The sequence below is a fragment of the Pelobates fuscus genome, chromosome 11 (assembly GCF_036172605.1).
Source record: "Pelobates fuscus isolate aPelFus1 chromosome 11, aPelFus1.pri, whole genome shotgun sequence".
Classification (NCBI taxonomy): domain Eukaryota; kingdom Metazoa; phylum Chordata; class Amphibia; order Anura; family Pelobatidae; genus Pelobates; species Pelobates fuscus.
In genome coordinates this window covers 11,304,497-11,327,612 of record NC_086327.1, presented here as the reverse complement: position 1 = coordinate 11,327,612, position 23,116 = coordinate 11,304,497, and the positions used below count along the sequence as shown (strand labels likewise).

The 23,116-nt window shown below is 40.3% G+C and overlaps 1 protein-coding gene across 13 annotated transcripts in view; it reads left to right on the top strand.

The window, feature by feature from the left end:
* HSPG2 (heparan sulfate proteoglycan 2) overlaps positions 1–23,116 on the top strand; it is a 175,991-nt gene that overhangs the window by 114,140 nt on the left and 38,735 nt on the right. For 6 of the 13 annotated variants that reach the window (XM_063436821.1, XM_063436819.1, XM_063436823.1 and 3 more), the window contains 17 exons: positions 4,110–4,169; positions 7,789–7,911; positions 8,005–8,157; positions 8,513–8,655; positions 9,795–9,872; positions 10,923–11,058; positions 15,025–15,179; positions 15,331–15,469; positions 15,560–15,711; positions 15,849–15,987; positions 16,222–16,373; positions 16,498–16,630; positions 16,855–17,006; positions 17,278–17,410; positions 17,546–17,700; positions 18,081–18,210; positions 19,219–19,373. In XM_063436821.1, coding sequence (XP_063292891.1) covers positions 4,110–4,169; positions 7,789–7,911; positions 8,005–8,157; positions 8,513–8,655; positions 9,795–9,872; positions 10,923–11,058; positions 15,025–15,179; positions 15,331–15,469; positions 15,560–15,711; positions 15,849–15,987; positions 16,222–16,373; positions 16,498–16,630; positions 16,855–17,006; positions 17,278–17,410; positions 17,546–17,700; positions 18,081–18,210; positions 19,219–19,373 — 2,288 coding nt within the window. The remainder of the gene's footprint in view (positions 1–4,109; positions 4,170–7,788; positions 7,912–8,004; positions 8,158–8,512; positions 8,656–9,794; positions 9,873–10,922; positions 11,059–15,024; positions 15,180–15,330; positions 15,470–15,559; positions 15,712–15,848; positions 15,988–16,221; positions 16,374–16,497; positions 16,631–16,854; positions 17,007–17,277; positions 17,411–17,545; positions 17,701–18,080; positions 18,211–19,218; positions 19,374–23,116) is intronic. The other 7 variants (XM_063436828.1, XM_063436826.1, XM_063436824.1 and 4 more) reach the window with 3 other exon arrangements.

The following is a 23,116-nucleotide window of genomic DNA, read 5'->3' as shown; positions in this document are numbered from 1 at the left end:
TCTCTCCCCGCCCTGATACCGGTTGACTAAATTTGACTTGGTTGCCCAGGTATTACTGTCAGAAAGCGACTAGCCAAGTATATATTTTCCCATCTGCCCACGTAGCACCTAGTTCGCTGGAGATCATTTTATTTTCCGCCAGATACCTTTGTTACTTTGTATCTTGATATTGTGTTTTCAGTTTTACATATTTCTGTGGTTTCCACATTTTTCCTCTAACTTTAGTCGTAGTTTATTTCTATAATTTAGTGTTACGGGAAAACGTTTGTCTGAGTCCGATTCGGTGATGGTATTTCGTTATTCTTCGTTTCACCCTTATAAACATCTACGTTCTCAGGAAAACTAGTAATTTTCTTAACTACTCTACCTTCTCTTCACAAGATTATCTTCAGCGTTGAACTTTTTTTATTTCAACCCGTTCCATTTACAAAAAAAAACCTTCACTGAAGATACATTTAGGGTGCTTTGCAGGCAACAAGCAAGGTGAAAAGGGGAAAATATGTGAACAGATTACATTATTTCGTATTACATCCCCAAAAATGTCAAATTGGATGCCTTTCATTTAATAGTGAATATGACCTCATATCCTGAGAACGTTGAAGACTTTCCTTGTCTTTTTTTTTGTCTATATACTATTTATTTCTCTGTGGGATGTCTTGGATGGAGGGAATTGAACTAAACAAATAATTTTTTAATCTGATGATATGGGTAGATAAACTCAAAAAGACAGAAAATAACTGTGCCTGCAGAACCAATTGTATGGAACTGATTACTGCTGAACAATCCCAAGGAGGATTCATCTAACATCTGGGAATTATCTCAGACTGCTTCTGATCTCCGAAGATCATATGTTCGAGAGACCGGATTAAAGGAACAGGTACAACACTGCTGCAGAACTCCAAAGGAAAATGTGTTCAAGAACTGGAAGTTAAGGAACCAATTCCATACAGCTGTAGGTCTCCAGTAAGAATTGGAACCAAGATTTTGCAATAGATCCAGTACTACTTGAACTCTCCAGAGACAATTGTTTCAAAAGTTGCATATAAGGAACCGATCCAATATTTCTGAAGATGTCCAAGATATATGTATATAAGGAAATCTGATACTATTGTAGAACCCAAAGAGGGTTAGTATAAGTACTGATTGGATATTATTGTAGAAACCCATAATTGATCTGTGCAAGACTCTGAACCTGAGGAACTGATCAAGTACCACTATAGAACCTCAGAGAAAATGTATATAAGAGCTGGGGCATAGAGAGCAAATCTGATACCCCTGAAAACCCCAAAGGGATTAGTGTAAGAAGTGAAACTTGATGTGCTGACCTGATACTGACGTAGAACCTTAGAAATGCTTTGTACGCTGGCTGGATGTTAAAGAACTGATCTTGTAGTGTTTAGAACCAGGTGTGCTCACTATGCAAACATAAAGATATGAACCAATCTGATTCCGCTATAGATCCCCAGGGAGTATTAGTGTGAGAGAACGTAAATAAGGAACTAGGATGATTATTATTAGATATGGGAATGAAGGAACCAGTCTGATATCAATGAGGATTAGTATAAGAGATTAAAATGAAGGGGCCAATCTTAGAGCGCTGTAGATCTCAGAGAGGGTTAATGTTAGTCCTGGAACCGACAGAACCAACACAGAGGCAGATCCTCAGAGAGTTTTTTCATAAAACCACAAAGTCATGGAAACATCCTGCCCAAAGAATATTCTTGTATTCTCTTCTTTTGGGGCACTATTTTTAAGTGAAGTAATTTAAGTTCAGTAAGTATAATTTCTTGATTACAAAGGATTCCTCTTTAAAGCATGCTGTGTGGCCTTGAAATATTGTGAAACTAGGTAGAATGCAATCGTGCCCATGTAAAAATTCATCTTGAGTCTTAAAGAATGGAGTGCACAATGATTAAACTGGGACTAGCCCTTTACTGTTACCTTGTTAGCACTGGTCTTTGATCGGTCACTTCTTCAAAATTGTGATTTGAGGTACTGCTTTGTTACGAGCCTTTGTTTAGCAGTTTAGTATGTCATTGCTTTTATTTGATTGCTCATTCAGTATTATAAACTTTATCAAAGTTTAATTCTTGTGGGAATACACCGAACAATTTTATATGATATGTACACATACTTGTACACAAGGGGATCGCTGTCCATCCATGAAAAACAAAGTATACATTTTCCAATATTCAAGAAAGACCCGTATTGTCCTCCACTATATCAGAGCATTGCACTTTGAAGTAATGCCAGTCTAAGAATGGCCGTAATATGATGAAAGACCTATTTTATCCAACTGAGATCATCCATCAGGTGATTTTAAGGATGTTTGAAAATGTATTATTTGTATAATGTGAATGTAGGTTTATCCCATTATGTATGGTGCAGTGACTCCCAAGTTAGAAATTAAAGAGCACCACAATTCCAGGTCGTTCCTTAAGGATACTGACAAAGCATGGTCCACTGGCGTTCCTTGAGGACTATGTTTGGAAACACTGGTATAATGTATACTCAGCGGTATATATAAAATGGGAGAATACAATGGTTTCTTAATCATAATTCCTATATCTACCTCAAAAAGAAATAGAAACTGTGAAGACCAACAAACTTGTGAAGCATATCTTTTCCATGTGTTTTTCTGTGTTTCGAGACGTTATAAACAGCCATGTTGAACTGTCTGGAGAACCATATAAGGCTAGTTATAACTCCAGATCAGAGCTGTTAGTTGTTGTTTTTTTCAATCCTAATTCATTGTAAGACTATAGAAACATATTTAAAGTTGTGTTAATCTGTATATAAGAAGCAGCACTTCGGATGGATTGTTGGTTGGAAATTGAATAAAAAGTTGTTGTTTTTTCATGTTTAGTGATTTGCGGAATTATTTTGTGTGTGTGCTGGGTATGTAAGCACTAAAGGAATTAGGCGTATTTCTGACATCCTTCTTACATCCCTATGTACTGTGCCTTGTGTTGTGACATATCTGACACAATTTCGTACTTATTGAGATTGTGAATTTCTGGTATTCTATTGCATACAATATTTAAAATACTATTTACACTCACATGATTTGTTACAGTGTTGCAATACCTGGATTATTTTTCTTCATAAAACTTTATAGGAAGGGATTCATTAACGTTAAATTGTAAACTCCTACAATATTCCCCCCGAGCACTGCCATTTATGTGATGCTCAGCCAGATGCAGTACTTACTTGACCCGAAATCACTGTGCTTTGTCTATCATTGTTGGGTCCATTCAAGGTTTGTTCCTTAGAATATGCTGCTGTATATAGCAAAGTGATCTTGGGTCAGGTACGCACTGCTCTCCACCAAGGATCAATTCAATAACCGCACTATGGTAGGGAACTCCATGCAAACTGTGCAATGCATGCAAGACCAGACATGAGGCAGCGTGATTTGGCAAACAGGTGAGTTATCTCTCTTATCTCAGGATCTGTTTGATATTGTGCTTTAATGAGAACAACTACTGATTCCTTAAAGCTTAGAAACATAGAATGTGACGGCAGATAAGAACCATTCGGTCCATCTAATCTGCCCAATATTCTAAATACTTTCATTAGTCCCTGGCATTATCTTATAGTTAGGATAGCCTTATGCCTATCCCACGCATGCTTAAACTCCTTTACTGTGTTAACCTCTACCACTTCAGCTGGAAGGCTATTCCATGCATCCACTACCCTCTCAGTAAAGTAATAATTCCTGATATCATTTTTAAACCTTTGCCCCTCTTTGAGCCTGGCTGCAATCAATAAACTTTTTCCATAGAACAAGGCCCACAGCAGGTTATTCTACAAAGATTTAAGCAGAGGGAATGGTTGATGAAACTGTAAAATGAATTGTTGTATTGTAATAATTTGTTTTTTTTAACAGATTCTAATGTTAATAGGTTGTAAAATGCAAACATGCAATTATCCTCTGACAAACGTTTAATTTACCTTTTTTTTCTAAAGCTTTTTGAATTTTGCGCAAAACCACTTCTTTGCCAGTACATAAAAATGCCCAGTGTATGTGTTTGGGCAAATCTTCTTTCTTCTTTTCTAAACACTGCCTTGGATGTACAATGGTTAAATAAAGATCGTTCTGTCCACAGAGACGTCTCACACCCAGATGTTTTTTGGACCATATGAAACCTTTGAAGGCCAAAGACCGTGTAAGTTGGCATGAAGCGGTACTGCCCATTGAGCATTGTGGCTGCAGCATGCCAAACCAGACTCTTCTTCTACAGTCTGTATCATCCATATGACAACTTACCTCCCATCCCCATCTCTGTATGTTACTGGGCGCTCTCTGCATGACGCCCAGAGCCTCCCTAATCCCATTCAGCAGGGCTCGGCCATACCCCATGAACTCGACACTAACACTTTATGTATCCAGCATCTGAGTGGTACTCACCCATACCCCATGAGTGGACAATAACACTGTATGTATCCAGCATCTGAGTGGTACTCACCCATACCCCATGAGTGGACAATAACACTGTATGTATCCAGAATCTAAGCGGGAAGTGACAATACTCAATGACCAGACACTAACACTGTATGTATCCAGCATCTGAGTGGTACTCACCCATACCCCATGAGTGAACAATAACACTGTATGTATCCAGAATCTAAGCGGGAAGTGACAATACTCAATGACCAGACACTAACACTGTATGTATCCAGCATCTGAGTGGTACTCACCCATACCCCATGAGTGGACAATAACACTGTATGTATCCAGAATCTGAGTGGGACCCGACCATACTCAGTGACCAGACACGAACACTGAATATCTCCAGCATCTGAATGGGACTTGACTACAATATGAGTGGACACTAACACTGTATGTATCCAGCATCTGAGTGGAACTTGACTGTTATATGAGTGGACAATAACACTGTATGTATACATAATCTAAGTGGGATATGACCATACTCAATGACCAGATACTAACACATTTGAGTGGGACTCGCCCATATCCAATGAGTGAACACTAAAACTGTATGTATCCAGAATCTAAGCGGGAAGTGCCCATACTCAATGACCAGACACTAACACTGTATGTTTTCAGCATCTGAGTGGGACTTGACTATTATATGAGTGGACACTAACACTGTATGTATCCATAATCTAAGTGGGAAGTGCTCATAGTCAATGACCAGACACTAACACTGTATGTATCCAGTATCTGAGTGGGACCCACCTATACCCCATGAACTCGACACTAACACTGTATGTATCCAGAATCTAAGTGGGACATGACCATACTCAATGACTAGACACTAACACTGTATGTATTCAGCATCTGAGTGGGACATGCCCATACTCAATGACCAGACACTAACACTGTATGTATTCAGCATCTGAGTGGGACATGCCCATACTCAATGACTAGACACTAACACTGTATGTATTCAGCATCTGAGTGGGACATGACCATACTCAATGACTAGACACTAACACATTTGAGCGGGACTCACCCATATCCAATGAGTGAACACTAACATTGTATGTATCCAGAATCTAAGCGGGAAGTGCCCATACTCCATGACCAGACACTAACACTGTATGTATCCAGCATCTGAGTGGTACTCACCCATACCCCATGAGTGGACAATAACACTGTATGTATCCAGAATCTGAGTGGGACCCGACCATACTCAGTGACCAGACACGAACACTGAATATCTCCAGCATCTGAATGGGACTTGACTACAATATGAGTGGACACTAACACTGTATGTATCCAGCATCTGAGTGGAACTTGACTGTTATATGAGTGGACAATAACACTGTATGTATCCAGTATCTGAGTGGGACCCACCTATACCCCATGAACTCGACACTAACACTGTATGTATCCAGAATCTAAGTGGGACATGACCATATTCAATGACTAGACACTAACACTGTATGTATTCAGCATCTGAGTGGGACATGACCATACTCAATGACTAGACACTAACACATTTGAGCGGGACTCACCCATATCCAATGAGTGAACACTAACATTGTATGTATCCAGAATCTAAGCGGGAAGTGCCCATACTCAATGACCTGACACTAACACTGTATGTATCCAGCATCTGAGTGGGACTTGACTATTATATGAGTGGACCCTAACCACCATATTTATCCAGCATCCAAGTAGGGCTCAGCCATAGCCAACGAATGGACATTAACTCTCTTTGTATGATAACCTCTCCAAGCTTTGTCTTTTATTGTTTTATCTTTTAAAAAACTAAACATTTTACTCAGAGTTTTACTACAAATATAGCAAAGCATTTTTATTTCCCTATATTGCTCTGTCTATCTATATGTATTAAAGAAGCCCTTCTACCTCCCTTAATATGAAGGTCAGGTGCCAGTTGGGAAGGTGAGTTTTAAGAACGGGACATTAGAATCTCACTTGAGATCTGTTAACAGCTCCATTACTGGAAATATATAAGGTGATTTGAGGTTCCTAGAAAAATATAAAAATTAATTTAAAGCCTTTAAAAGCAAAATGAATCACTGATATCTAGTAAATATAAAACCAATATATGTTATGAATATACTAGCATAGAATCAGGCCATTCCTTTGTTTATCCAGCAGGCTGAAGCAAATCATATAGTCTAGTTCAGGGGTAGGCAACCTTTTAGCAGCACTGTGCCGAAATAGGATTGTGATGTACAGTAGCGTGCCGGTCCTATTTTTTTAAATTAAGGCGTGTATGTTGCCATATTCTGCTTGTGTTATTTATACTGCAGTTGTTTTGTATTGTTGTATTTGTGCGTATATGAGCTATTCTATTGAATATGTTCATTAGTAGTTTGTGGTATCGTGTATGACACCTATGAATGTGGGCTGTGTATGGGGGCTGCTTTTGGAATTGTGTTTGTGGATGGATATATCACATTGTGTGTTTGGTGGTGTGTATATGTGGGGGGCTGTTTGGGGTATTGCATGTGAGAGACTGCATGTGGGTTTGTGTGCATGTATATGGATTGTTAGTGGTGTTACTTCTGTGCGGATTGTGCATTTGTGTGTGGGCTGTTCATATTATTTGTATGAGGGGAGGCTTATTCTGCATGTCTGTGTAAATCTAGCTGTGTGGATGGCTTCCCTGGGGTCCAGTGGGGACCAGGCTGACCAGGTACAGGACAAGGACAGGAGCTGCAACAGCAGCTGCGGGCTGTTGTACTCGAGTGTGGATTCCCATTCACAAGTGCTGGAATGAAGTGATCTGAGATCACTTACTCTATGCATAAATTGAGGATTGTCCTTCACCACCGTTTCATATTAGCAGATATCTGAAGTTTCACTGGGACTCCTGATAGGTCAGCGCAAGCCTTGAGTGCCATGCAAAGACACCTCGAGTGCCGTGCATGGCACATGTGCCATAGGTTGCCTACCCCTGGTCTAGTTTATTGACGGTAATTGTTAGTCCTTTCCATTTAATGTGCTTTAATTCCGCCTCTCCATTACTGTCTGTTCTGTGCATGCATTTACAATGCATGTTTAGAAGTGTGGTTAATGTTTAGGGGAATCCTAAATGTAATGTCCACTTTTTGATCACAAATTGTCAAGAGAAATGCAAGATATTTCTTGTGGCTTTAAATCCCATAATGTATTGAGGATTCCAGAATGGATCACTATATGTAAGATTATAAACCGGTTTTGTGAAGAGCCTCTGTGCTCTCGATGTCTGGCTGACATATAGCCCTATCATTTACGGCTTTGTCTCCAATCTGTTTTCTTATCTCATGTGATATGATGAGTGTAATCTGTTTTCCACCTTATCATAGCTGGAGGTGCCACCTACCCCTCAGCTGTCATTGAGCCCAGACAGCTGACTGTTCAGCGAGGCCAACCTGCAGAATTCCGTTGCACGGCATCTGGAAACCCTACCCCAACACTAGAATGGACAGGTAGGGTCATGAGCAGAACGTGAGAGACTTCTAGAGATTAGATCATTGGTTGCCAGTGTGCCAGCTCATTATTTCAATTTTTGACTTTGGCAGGGGGTACGAATGGAATTTTGTCTCCAAGAGCCATCATCCAAGGTGGAATACTGCGCTTCACATCTGCAGAGCCTTCTGATGAGGGGCAATACACGTGCCATGTACGGAATACCGTAGGACATCATCTTGCCAGAGCTGACCTTAGAGTACACAGTAAGTAAAGTGGGTAGAGAGTCTATTAGCAGCATTGCCATGTGCAGGATTATCCAGGTTTTTACAAACAAGATACCACCACTTCTTTCTTAACTAGATATCTGGCATTGCAGTCATTTTAGAGAAAATCTGGTCACCACCATTAGTATGTAAAACGTTACTGTCTGAAAGCGTAAAAAAATCATACCTATTGTAACACAGTCTTTCGAAGATATTTGTAAGCTTTATTTTATGTTACAGTATTTAGAGAATAAAAAATTAATTTAATTTAATGAAATGTTCTGCAATTTTCTTTGTTTGGACAATCAATGCATTTTGTAGGCAAATTAGAAATTGACTCCTCTTACTTCTGCAGGTGGGAGTTTGCCCGATGTCCAAGTGAGCCCTGAGAGGATAGAGGCTCGAGAAGGAGACACTATCCGTTTATACTGTAGAGCTGGAGGAAGTCCAACTGCAACCATCTCTTGGCAAAAACAAAGTGGCAACTTGCCATCCCAGGTAAGAGATGTAGACTGGTCCAGTTAGAGCACTGACAGACCTGCAGGCTTGTTATACGGGTACCCCTGACTCTCAAATACCCTGTGGGGTTTAGTACTGTTAAAAAGCAGTGCAGTGCTATTTTGGTTTTAGTTATTTTCGGATTCTGCTTTTCAAGTGTCTCTGTGTAAAATAATTATTATGCATGTAGATTATGTGATTGAGAATTACATAACAACCCTTCTGTGTTATGACCGCTTCCTCTTCTATAAAATGGAACAAGCTGTGGCATACAGTCCCCAAAAATCTACAGCTCTCCTGAAAACTCTTTCAAAATAAATCCGAATTAAGCGGAAATGTATGATCTTTGCTTAGTAACCTTTAATGGTGTGGTGTTTGTCATGCTACGTTGCTCCTTATTGTAATGCACAGTAGCAAACTACTCAATTAAACATAAAGGAAGTAAATTTTGTGAAACCGTCACTTTTAAACCCATGTATTTTGATTAGAAGTCCAATATTTAGGAAAACAGCTAAGGACTTGCACAGGGCAGACTTCCATCTCCAAAAGTCAAATTCACAGCTTTTTTGTGGCTGCAGCAAGGGCCAGCATGTGAATCGGTGCCAGGGAGTCCAAGGTGCAAATATACAATAATAGTCTGGGTCCCCAAAGCAGAATATTCCTGCTGGATAGACCGGGTAGCACAGATAAAGGACAAGGCAGGAACACAAAGAGGGATTGTGGCCTAGTAGACGTTAGACACACAAGCATAGGATACACAAGAGTAGGCTGAGGAAGAAATGGAGAGAATTAGCCAAAGGATAAACTTAATAATAACATTTATCCTTCTTTGTTCAAGCCTTTGGTTTTGACGTGACATGATAATAATACCATAAAATAAATACATTGTTTGTAGTAAGCTAAGAAAACAGTGACTGATTCTACGCATTCAGCTGGTGGAGACAAGCACATGGTTTTACATTGCATTTCACCTAATTTACTGTGTGGGAAGCTATTTCTTCAGGTGTCTGGTTTATCTCCTTATTTCCATCTTTCCTGTCTGACTGGATCACTCTCGCTCTTGTGTTTTTCCTCTCTGTTGGTTTGTCTGTCTGTCTCCTCTCTCTCGCTGTTTCTCCCTTGTTCCTCCCTCTGCGCAGGCTCTCACTTCTGTCGGTTTCCTTCACTTTCAAAGCAGCAGCCTGGAAGCTCTCAGGAAACGGATTCAGGAGCTCCAGGTATCTGGCTGTGTATCTCTGTCCCTAATTGGGGCAGTAAAGCCCAGGTTATTAACTAAAGCAACCCAGGCTGCTAATGTGTCCAATGTCATTGCTTGAACTTGCATATTCCCCATCTGTCTGGGTTTCAGTTTAAAATTGCCATGCTTAAAACTGGTGCTAGTACACACTGATGTGCTTATTTCCATATTCACAGTTTGCAGCATATTTTCCAAAATTTGAAATGGTTAAAAAGGCCATGTTCACTTTAAGTGTGCGGTGCTGAATCCAGGACATTTTGTGACCTACTGCTATTTTTTTTTTCTTTTAACAAAGACTAATATCTAGACGTATTTATTGTTGTTTCAAGACACGTTAATGGGAGTTTTGTTACTGAAGATATCTGTGATACATTCAGGCACACCAACAATTGTGAAATAGAGTAGAAAAGGGACTATAATAGCAGAGGCATAAGGGGCTCATTCACACAATCTTAGTGATATATTTTTAGATATATTTTCTTAAATATTAATAAGGCACAATGATCAGGATGGTAAACATTTAGGTGAAATAAGTAAGGTACAATCATTAAATTAAAATAAATGGTTACAAATTTAAGCGCTGAAAGGTACCAGCATACGAAGATGCTGCAATACAAAAAAATAAGAACTGTGAAATATAAAATGAAAAGGGTGTAACACATTCACTAACATAATAAATGTATTTTTTAAAACACATTGGTGGTGTATTTGATCTAAATATAAGGCTTCAACCAATTGAGTTGCAATCACCTCCAGAAATAAAAAGAAGGCCAAAAACATTTATTATAATAAAGAACGACCCCGGCTATGATTAGGTGGTAAATATAGAAAACCGCATAGAATAAAAAAAAGAGAAAAGTCAAAGTGTACAGAAAGATATTATATTAAGGGACGTCGGAGAAATTCGGGAACAAATAACTTGCATGTGCATCTGTTTTAACATGTGTTTTAGTGTATTTTCATAGCAAATTGCTCTCTGGTTAGTTTGTTAAAGGTAAAAGCTATTGATAAATTAAATCTCCCTGTCCAGGCCCGTACGGAGAGGGGCGATATATCTACCTTGGTGATTCCATCCATAACAGCTAATGACGGAGGGACCTATCTGTGTGTTGGTACAAGTTCTGCTGGTTCATCCCAAGCCAAGATAGAGGTGAATGTGATCAGAGGTGAGTTTTGTGGAAATCGCATTCTAAACTAATTATTTGAGGATTTACAGCCGTATATGTTGTGAACATGTCCTAGTCGAAATCAGTGGTAGGCAACCATCAGGTAGCGCTCTCCCTATTTATTTAAAGTAACGTTTGTGTATGCTGAAGAGGAATTCTGCTTGTATTTTGCAGAAGCTTTGAGAGACTGTATGTGTGTGGATTATATGTATTGTAATATATTGTGTGGGCTTTAGTGTATTGTACATGTGAGTAGGAGATGTCTGTGGTGTTATGTGAGTAGGAGATGTCTGTGGTGTTATGTGAGTGTATATAGGGGCTTTGTGTAGTGTTGTGTGGTATTGTGTGTGTGGATGGGGTTGGCTTTTTTTTGGTGTTTTTTATTCTTTATTTTGTTGTGCAAAATATTTTCAAACAAGGATGTGCTGCCATAGCAAAAAAATCAAACATTGATGCAGTATACAAGGTGACCGTTAGTATGGCAGTGATAATCATTGCACCTTTTTCAGTAAGGACAAAACAGGAACAGTAAACCGTGTGGTTAGTCACATCTACATAGTGGAGTAGGCTCATCAGAGCCAAAAGCTTCTGGTCAAGTGCGAGGGTGGGTGTGAGGTAGGCGCCTGTCAGGGTGACATCAGTGTTTTGTGTTCGTCAAGAAATGCAAGGGTTTTAGGGCCTTGTGCCCGAATGGTTATCGAGGCGTGAATCTGGGCGTTATTTGCCCTGGGAGCTGAAACCTGAGTGTATGTGAGTGGTTAATTATGTGAAACACATAACAAAGCAAATAAAATAGTAAAAACAAATAAATTAAAACCATGAAACCAGCAGAAGATAACATCTAATCGTTAGAGCGGAGGAGGTATGGACTGTTTGTTGGGAAGTATTCCATCATGGTTAGACATAGGTTGACGTGAGTGTTCATGGAACCGGAGGCCGCAGCCCACTTGCTCCCAGGGTGAAAGGTGGGGTGTTTGCTGGATCCCTGTGCTCTCCACACAGGTCAGTAGATGGTAGATTCCATCTATGGCGATTTTCTTTGCTGCTGCAAAGTATGGTGGTCAGGAGGCGCCTTACGTAGTGTGGCAACTCCTCTGCAGAGATGGCGGTGGGGATACCCCTGATTTTAATGTGTGTGCCCCTTTGCCGGTTCTATGGTTGCCATTTTGAGTGCCACGAGTTTCTGATTTTGCTGGATGTGTTGTACCTTGTCATGTGTTGTAACCACGTCTTCCTCTGTGGCTTTCACTCGGTCAGTAACAGCATGTACTTCTGTTTTGAGGAGGGCCGAGTCGGCTGCTAAGAGCTTGTGGATGTCGGCTAGCAGGAGTTTTAGATCTCCCTTGGTGGCTGGGGCCGCATCATCTCAGGGTTCAAGCTGCTGTGGTTGTGTCACTCTTGTGGATGGAGGTGTCTCCGATCTCTTCTGCTCTGGGCTAGGAGCACAGTCTTTTTCCCGCTCGTCTCCCATGGGGGTGGGCCTCTGTGGCTCGGGCCGCTGCAGCAGCACGCCGATGTCTCTGCTGTCCGCCGTTGGTTTTTGGGATCTACGTCCCATGGTCGGCATATGAGCTGGAGTGACAGTCGTGAGGGGGATGGGGGGCGCTGTTTGTGTCACATTCGCTGTTACCCATACACACAGGAGAAAGGATAGCCAAAGGTTTTATTACCGGGCCTTAGATTTAGCTGGCTGTATTTAACGTATTACAAGAGAGAACCAAAGTGTAACGAAAATATACCCTAACACGCAGGATTCAACTCAACAAAAGACAACACAGAGGGGAGATACTTCTACTGGACCTTAGAATGGCCGCACTCGACGTATATGAGAGGAGTACAGAGTCAGGAGCGATCCGAGGTCAAGGGCACAAAGAGACAGCGTAAACTAGGACTAGCCGGGGTCTGGTACACAGTAAACAGCAAGCCGGCAAACAGAACAGATAAGGATAAAGAGATAACGTAGTCAGAAACAAAGCCACGGTCAAGTACGAAGGAACACAACTGAACACAACAAGCGCTAAAGGGAACTGTAACAGAAACCACGATAGGGCAAGGAACTAAGGGAAAAAGGTGAGTATATATACCTTAACATCTATTTTGATTGGCCCCTGTCATATCCACGCCCCCAAAAGGTAAGTGTATGGGGAGTGTGGCATGACAGGGACCAATGGGAGACCTTTGCCAATTTAGGCTCCCACTGTCCCTTTAAGAGTGCGCCCGAGACCCGCGGCGCGCTCTTAGAGTCAGGCGGGACACGTGACCGCTTCTCACGGTCACTGCCCGCCTTCCTGTTACAGCCGTCGGATGAGCCGCGTGCGGCTCGTGCAGCAGCAGGACCCCGGCCGGCCCCTGGAAAGGGTAAGTACCGCTCAGGGCTCGAGTCCTGCAGGAACGCGTGGGAACGGCGTTCCTGCACTTTTTTTTAGTGCAGGAACGCCGTTTCCGATTTGTGGTTCGTGCAGGCACTCAGGGGGCGGCAAAAAATGCCGCCCCCAAATGTCCCCGTGTTCCCCCTGTCATGGGGGGCCCAAGAGGTGGCCTAATGGCCACCTGAAGGATCCCCCCGGCCGGCTCTTGTCTCGCTGTCAGACGCGGCGAGGGAGCTGTGTCCTCTCTGCTCCCTCTCGCCGCGCCGTTTGCTGATGCTGGGAGCCGGAATATGACATAATTTCCGGCTCCCGGCATCAGCAGACAGCCCGCGCGGCGAGAGGGAGCAGAGAGGACACAGCTCCCTCGCCGCGTCTGACAGCGAGACAAGAGCCGGCCGCACTGTGTGTGTGTGTCTGTGAGTGGGTGTGTGTCTGTGGGTGTGTGTATGTGTCTGAGTGTATGTGTGTGTGTATGTGTGTGTGTATGTGTGTGTGTCTGGGAGTGTGTGTGTGTGTGTGTGTCTGTGAGTGTATGTGTATGTGTCTGGGAGTGTGTGTCTGTGAGTGTATGTGTATGTGTCTGGGAGTGTGTGTCTGGGAGTGTATGTGTCTGGGAGTGTGTGTCTGTTAGTGTGTGTGTGTCTGAGTGTATGTATGTATGTATGTGTGTGTGTGTGTACGTGTGTGTGTGTGTGTGTACGTGTTTATATATGCATGCAAGTTTTGTTTTTTTCTGGTGGTGGGGTGAGGGTGGAACTCGAGTGAGTTCCCACACTTTATTCCCCAGGACTTGACCCCTGGTACCGCTACACAAAGTCAGAAATAGTCGAGGTCAGGTAAACAGAGATAGGGATACACGAAAAACAAGCCAGGTCAGGATAATCGAAATACACAGGTCAATATACAAGCCAGGTCAGGATAACAGAGTCAAAACAAAGCCAAGGTCGATAACAGGAATCATAAGAAAGTAACAGGAGCACTAAACGTGTTACTAAACAGAAACCATGATAGGGCTATGTGTTCTCATTGGTTTATGTCATCTAACAGCATGGAGTTGCCTAGATGACAGGGTCTCTTTTAAGGGCATGATGTCATAGTTTTCACATTCGTTTAAGGACACACCCTTAGAGCAGGCAGCGTCCTAACGTCTTTGCAGGGGCCTGTAGTTAGGCCAACAAAGGGAGCTGTTCACAGAACCGAAGGTAAGTATATATCCTATTCGGGCCACGCGGAGCTGCACGGTGCAGGTAAGTCTATGACAGTTTGTAGTGTTGTGTTTATATTGTGTTTGAGGGTATTTGCAGGGTGCTCTTTACTAAAAAAAACTCAGTATAAAATAGTTTTGCCCCCTCTTTCTGTCCTACCTTCTTTTCACTGTAAACAGAAACATCCATTCATAGAGAACAAGACCAAACTGTTCCTTACTCTGCAACCGTGGACATTGCTACAGCTACACCATCTGCCCAGTTTTACAAACATTCATATGTGTTGACTAGTGTTGCATTTCAAACATTTACATTCTTTGTGCTGCTGCAGCGACACCTATGGCAATAGATTTTAGTAGTATATTAACAACCTCTTCCTTCTTATTGTTTAGCTGCTGTTGTTACCCCTGCATTGAGAATTGTGCCATCATCAGACAGCATATTGGAAGGGCAATCAGTTGATTTACAATGCGTGGTTGCCAGTTACCCAAATGCCGTGATTACGTGGCACAGGCCAGGAGGGCGTCCCCTCTCTTCAAATCACCAGGTACATGCGCAGAACTGGTTTATTGCCACATGATAAAAAGATTAGTCTAAATATGATTACTTTGCTTACAGAAGAGATTTAATATTTAGGTGGATTTTCAACTCTGACATTTTCCCCAATGAGTTAATTTAATGTTGAAATATTTCCATAGGCATTTGGGTCCCACCTGCGCATTCTACAAGCTTCCACAGCTGACTCCGGAGAATATATCTGTCGGGTTACCAATGGTGTTGGTACACAGCAGACATCAATCTTCATTACCATCACTCGTGTCTCTGGTCCTCCACCAGGTAAGTCTCAATGTTAAGATTATTTCTAGCTATCTATGTTTGTTTAATGGTCACTGTTCTTGTTTCATGCTTCTGTTTGGCCTATTCTAGCTTCAGGGAATATACCGGGGCTCAGAATTGAATCCTCCTCAAATACTCTGGTTGAGGGACAGACTCTAGAGCTAAACTGTGTGGTCGGCAACTATCCTAATGCGGTGGTTACATGGCAGAGAGCTGGGCGTCCCCTCTCACCAAATCATCAGGTAACAAAAGAATTTCATTTGTTATAAACTGTACTTGTTAAAGAGTCCAGGTAACTACAAAGTAAGTACTGACTCAGGTAGATAATACTGAGACCTCTTTTCCCTGGTTACCCATTTTAATGTTCTGTCCTCTATAGGTCTCTGGGTCTCGTCTGAGGATCCTACAAGCTTCTGCAGCAGACTCCGGCGAGTACATATGCCGAGTGACTATTGGTTCTGTCACACAGCAGGCATCAACCATCGTCACCATTACCCAGGTTTCCGGTCCCGGTTATCGTAAGTATAGAGAGCTTCTTGAGGATTCCACACTGTTTGATGACTTGTGGTGTTGTAGTGCCATAATAACATATATCTGCTAAACAGTTTCACTGCTGGCCTAATCGTGGTGTAACAGTAGATCACAGGTTTTGATTCCGCTCACGTGATTCTTATAGAGATAAGCATGAGTGGTTTATATAGGGTATGTTGCTACACATCGGCTCTTATGAAGACTTTCTATTGTAATCTTAGCATCAGGCAGCTCTCCAGATGTGAAAATTGAATCGTCTTCAAGTTCCGTGGCTGAAGGACAAACCTTGGAGCTAAACTGTGTGGTGGCAGGGCAACCAAATGCAGTTGTTTCATGGCACAGATCAGGGCGCCTGCTCTCACCCAATCACCAGGTAGAGACACATTTATTTCTACAGACTTACAAATTTATGAAGCATTCAGTGCTTCATCAACAAATCACTTACATATTTAGGATACTTTGATTTCATGTCACTGAAACGCTTTCTGTCCAATTAGGTCTATGGCTCACGTCTGCGTATAGTCAAAGCCTCCATGGCAGATTCAGGTGAATATATCTGCAGAGTCACTTCTGGAGCAGTCACTCGTCAAGCATCTATCATTGTAAACATTATCCACAGTTCGGGTCCAGGTCAGTGTGTGCTTTATTATGAATACAGTATATTGTTCTTTTTCCTTTATCACGTAGTGAAGCATTTCTACGCTATTGTGATCTGAGGCCCATTTCGTCCTATACTCAGATCTGCAACACATTTTATCAAAATATATCCAGGACAGTTTCTCACATCTACTGCGTTTGGAGAGTACTGTGATCATCATATCGCAACACATTCAACTTTGCTTTCTGTTCTCTAGTTTCTGGAATTACCCCAACAATCAAGATTGAGTCTGCGTCTGATTCTGTAGCGGAAGGACAAACAGTGGTGTTGAATTGTGTTGTTGAAGGCCAAGCACAACAGGAGGTCACATGGTACAGACCAGGACGCCAGCTAGCACCAAATCACCAGGTATTTCTATGCTCACCCTGTAGATGAGTATTTTCAAGGGTTGTCCTAATTAGTTCATTTTAAACATTGCCAAGAATGTCTGTTATGTCTAAAACATCCAACTCTTAGTTGTCTGATATTCTAGTGGTCTAGTAATCCTGTAAACGGAATGTTTGCCCTCCATAAATAATTGTGATGTTTTGTGCAAATACATTAGTGAATGAAGAGCCTTTTTCCATAAACTGGATCTTAGGAGCAATCCCTAATTTCTGTGTGTATTCCCTGTCTGCAGGTTTCTGGATCTCGGCTGCGTATTCTCCAGGCATCTCCGTCAGATACTGGAGAGTATATATGTCGTGTCAGCACTAGGTCAGGTGTTCAAATGGCCTCCATTACTGTGACTATTGAAGGATCTCACCATCGCAGTAAGTATTCCTGTGAGATGACTGCAGTGAATAAGGGCTGCAGAAATTGTCATAAAGTATTATATGAACAGGGAAAGCATGTTATGTTTTGCTCTGCAGATTGTACTTTAGCCACTTCTCTTTGAACTTCCATAGACCCGGGGCATACATCGTCTATCCGGATAGAGTCATCATCTCCATCTGTGGAAGAAGGTCAGAGTGTGGATTTTAACTGCGTGACTGATGAATACCCAGGAGCATCCGTAACCTGGCTCAGATCAGGTGGACGCCCCCTCTCCGCAAATCACCAGGTACAATCATACAGTCAAGTCAGTCAAGTGTATAGTCCAGAGATTTGGGTACTAAGGTAGCAGGCGTATGAGGTTTCTTACACAGGTCAGTGTAACATACGTGTTTCTGTCTATTCAAAATTTAAAAAAAAGTATGTGTATGTGACACAACTGTCAAGTTAGAATAAACACAAAACTGTCCGCAGCACCTGTGTCAGTCCTTTAATGACGTCTATGAAAATGCTAAATTCCTTACATATGAATATATTTTCATTTGCATAGTAAAATAAATTGTTCAGCAAATAATTTGACTGAAAGGTTAACCCTTGGCAGAGAGCTGTCCATCTGAATTTGTCCACACAAACATTATCATTCAATTAGAACTTTCCTCTTTCCTCCAGGTATATGGCTCTCGTATGCGGATAACACAGGCCTCTCCTGCTGACTCAGGCGAGTACGTCTGCCGTCTAAGCACCCCATCTGGGGTACTTGAGGCCTTCATCACTATCACTATACGGAGGTTTTCACAAGGTAATTCAAATTAATTTGTGTTTAATTGTATTCCAAAGTTCATATATATCCTTGTTCCCATTGAGGCAGTATATGGAATGCTCGGTTTATAAACAGATAGACCAGAGTGTGACTGGTAGAGATTAAAACTGAGCCTACTATTTTAAGAAAAATTACATGTGTTATCTCTTAAAGATCAGTCCTTTGTCAACAGTGTTTGCATCTTTAAAGCCCAGAGGAATGTATAGTCGCCAAAGTCCATAGGAGGCTTTCTGGTGATAAATATAAAAGTGATGCAGTCAATTGACCTCACTGTAGGTTAAGGAACAAGACCCACATTGTACAGTTGCTTCTCCAGCTCAAACACAGAGATCCTGACATTTCCATGGAGCAATTTGGTCAGAGGGATTACAAGGAGGTCTCTGTGTGCCTCTGACATGAGAACTTTCCAAATTCCGACATCGGGTCCACATATTATTTCGGAGATTTGGCACATGGCCACTTTGTCCAGAAGACATGAATGTCTTTTGTAGAGGATCTGACTGAGAAATGTTGTATTCATGTGTTTTTCTTTATATGCCACATTTTTATTATTTTCCATTTCACAAATAACATGTTGCTGTAGATATGGCTGAGCTGGGTCTAGAGAGGGCTCAGGCTTATTCCTGAATTTAGCACAAGACTCAACTTTTCTTATACTCTAACAGTGAGATTCAAGATGGAAGAGAGCATGCATAATGTGGTCAGTTGGGGCCCCCTGTCGTACAAATAGACCCTGACCACCAAATGCAACCTTTGTGAACCCAATAGAATGTATGTGGTGGAATCAGTATGAAGTTGGTCCACGGCATCTTTTCAGTTGTTGCGCCTTGGCAGCCAGATACATAGATATATAGTATCTAATTAGTTTGGTCTGCAGATGTCTGGTTATGAATATCAAGGTCAATGTTATGACATGTATGTCTATGTAAATATTTTACCCAAGTTTTAGATGACAATCGCAATCTTCTCCCTATTAAACTCCCCTAGAGACTGTAGGCATCCCGTCAGCTGTCCTTATTGAGAAATCGTCTGATTCTGTGACCGAAGGGCAGACATTGGACCTGAACTGTAAAGTTGTGGGGAATCCACAAGCCCAAGTCAGCTGGAGCCGCGTAGGTGCAGAGTTATCGTCCAACCACCAGGTCAGAGCTGGTTCTTTACACTTTACACTTTAAAAAATGTGTTTCAATTTGCAAATAGCAGATGGAATTAAAAATAGAACTGTGAGCAAACATGTATAAGGTTATTAGAGCTGATCACTGACATCACTACTGTACTATTATAGGTTATTACAGCCAATCACTGACACCTCTACTGTAATATTATATGGTTATTACAGCCAATCACTGACACCTCTACTGTAATATTATATGGTTATTACATCCAATCACTGATATCACTACTGTACTATTATAGGTTATTACATCCAATCACTGACATCACTACTGTACTATTATAGGTTATTACAGCCAATCACTGACACCTCTACTGCAATATTATATGGTTATTACAGCCAATCACTGACATCACTACTGTACTATTATAGGTTATTACAGCCAATCACTGACATCACTACTGTACTATTATAGGTTATTACAGCCAATCACTGACATCACTACTGTACTATTATAGGTTATTACATCCAATCACTGATATCACTACTGTAATATTATAAGGTTATTACAGCCAGTCACTGATATCACTACTGTAATATTATATGGTTATTACAGCCAGTCACTGATATCACTACTGTACTATTATAGGTTATTACAGCCAATCACTGACATCACTACTGTAATATTATAAGGTTATTACAGCCAGTCACTGATATCACTACTGTAATATTATATGGTTATTACAGCCAGTCACTGATATCACTACTGTACTATTATAGGTTATTACAGCCAATCACTGACACCTCTACTGCAATATTATAAGCTTTTTACAGCCAATCACTGATATCACTTCTGTACAATTATAAGGTTATTACAGCCAGTCACTGATATCACTACGGTAATATTATAAGGTTATTACATCCAATCACTGATATCACTACTGTACTATTATAGGTTATTACAGCCAATCACTGACACCTCTACTGCAATATTATAAGCTTTTTACAGCCAATCACTGATATCACTTCTGTACAATTATAAGGTTATTACAGCCAGTCACTGATATCACTACTGTACTATTATAGGTTATTACAGCCAATCACTGACATCACTACTGCAATATTATATGGTTATTACAGCCAGTCACTGATATCACTACTGTACTATTATAGGTTATTACAGCCAATCACTGACACCTCTACTGCAATATTATAAGCTTTTTACAGCCAATCACTGATATCACTTCTGTACAATTATAAGGTTATTACAGCCAGTCACTGATATCACTACTGTACTATTATAGGTTATTACAGCCAATCACTGACACCTCTACTGCAATATTATAAGCTTTTTACAGCCAATCACTGATATCACTTCTGTACAATTATAAGGTTATTACAGCCAATCACTGATATCACTTCTGTACAATTATAAGGTTATTACAGCCAGTCACTGATATCACTACGGTAATATTATAAGGTTATTACAGCCAATCACTGATATCACTACTGTAATATTATAGGTTATTACAGCCAATCACTGATATCACTACTGTACTATTATAAGGTTATTACAGCAAATCACTGCTATCACTACGGTAATATTATAAGGTTATTACATCCAATCACTGATATCACTACTGTACTATTATAAGGTTATTACAGCAAATCACTGCTATCACTACGGTAATATTATAAGGTTATTACATCCAATCACTGACATCACTACTGTACTATTATAGGTTATTACATCCAATCACTGATATCACTACTGTAATATTATAAGGTTATTACAGCCAGTCACTGATATCACTACTGTAATATTATAATGTTATCACATCCAATCACTGATATCACTACTGTAATATTATAAGGTTATTACAGCCAATCACTGACATCACTACTGTAATATTATAAGGTTATTACAGCCAGTCACTGATATCACTACTGTAATATTATATGGTTATTACAGCCAGTCACTGATATCACTACTGTACTATTATAGGTTATTACAGCCAATCACTGACACCTCTACTGCAATATTATAAGCTTTTTACAGCCAATCACTGATATCACTTCTGTACAATTATAAGGTTATTACAGCCAGTCACTGATATCACTACTGTACTATTATAGGTTATTACAGCCAATCACTGACACCTCTACTGCAATATTATAAGCTTTTTACAGCCAATCACTGATATCACTTCTGTACAATTATAAGGTTATTACAGCCAGTCACTGATATCACTACTGTACTATTATAGGTTATTACAGCCAATCACTGACATCACTACTGTAATATTATATGGTTATTACAGCCAGTCACTGATATCACTACTGTACTATTATAGGTTATTACAGCCAATCACTGACATCACTACTGCAATATTATATGGTTATTACAGCCAGTCACTGATATCACTACTGTACTATTATAGGTTATTACAGCCAATCACTGACACCTCTACTGCAATATTATAAGCTTTTTACAGCCAATCACTGATATCACTTCTGTACAATTATAAGGTTATTACAGCCAGTCACTGATATCACTACTGTACTATTATAGGTTATTACAGCCAATCACTGACACCTCTACTGCAATATTATAAGCTTTTTACAGCCAATCACTGATATCACTTCTGTACAATTATAAGGTTATTACAGCCAATCACTGATATCACTTCTGTACAATTATAAGGTTATTACAGCCAGTCACTGATATCACTACGGTAATATTATAAGGTTATTACATCCAATCACTGATATCACTACTGTACTATTATAGGTTATTACAGCCAATCACTGATATCACTACTGTAATATTATAGGTTATTACAGCCAATCACTGATATCACTACTGTACTATTATAAGGTTATTACAGCAAATCACTGCTATCACTACGGTAATATTATAAGGTTATTACATCCAATCACTGATATCACTACTGTACTATTATAAGGTTATTACAGCAAATCACTGCTATCACTACGGTAATATTATAAGGTTATTACATCCAATCACTGACATCACTACTGTACTATTATAGGTTATTACATCCAATCACTGATATCACTACTGTAATATTATAAGGTTATTACAGCCAGTCACTGATATCACTACTGTAATATTATAATGTTATCACATCCAATCACTGATATCACTACTGTACTATTATAGGTTATTACAGCCAATCACTGACATCACTACTGCAATATTATAAGCTTTTTACAGCCAATCACTGATATCACTTCTGTACAATTATAAGGTTATTACAGCCAGTCACTGACATCACTACTGTACTATTATAGGTTATTACAGCCAATCACTGACACCTCTACTGCAATATTATAAGCTTTTTACAGCCAATCACTGATATCACTTCTGTACAATTATAAGGTTATTACAGCCAGTCACTGACATCACTACTGTACTATTATAGGTTATTACAGCCAATCACTGACACCTCTACTGCAATATTATAAGCTTTTTACAGCCAATCACTGATATCACTTCTGTACAATTATAAGGTTATTACAGCCAGTCACTGATATCACTACTGTAATATTATAAGGTTATTACATCCAATCACTGACATCACTACTGTACTATTATAGGTTATTACATCCAATCACTGATATCACTACTGTAATATTATAAGGTTATTACAGCCAGTCACTGATATCACTACTGTAATATTATAAGGTTTTTACAGCCAGTCACTGATATCACTACTGTAATATTATAATGTTATCACATCCAATCAC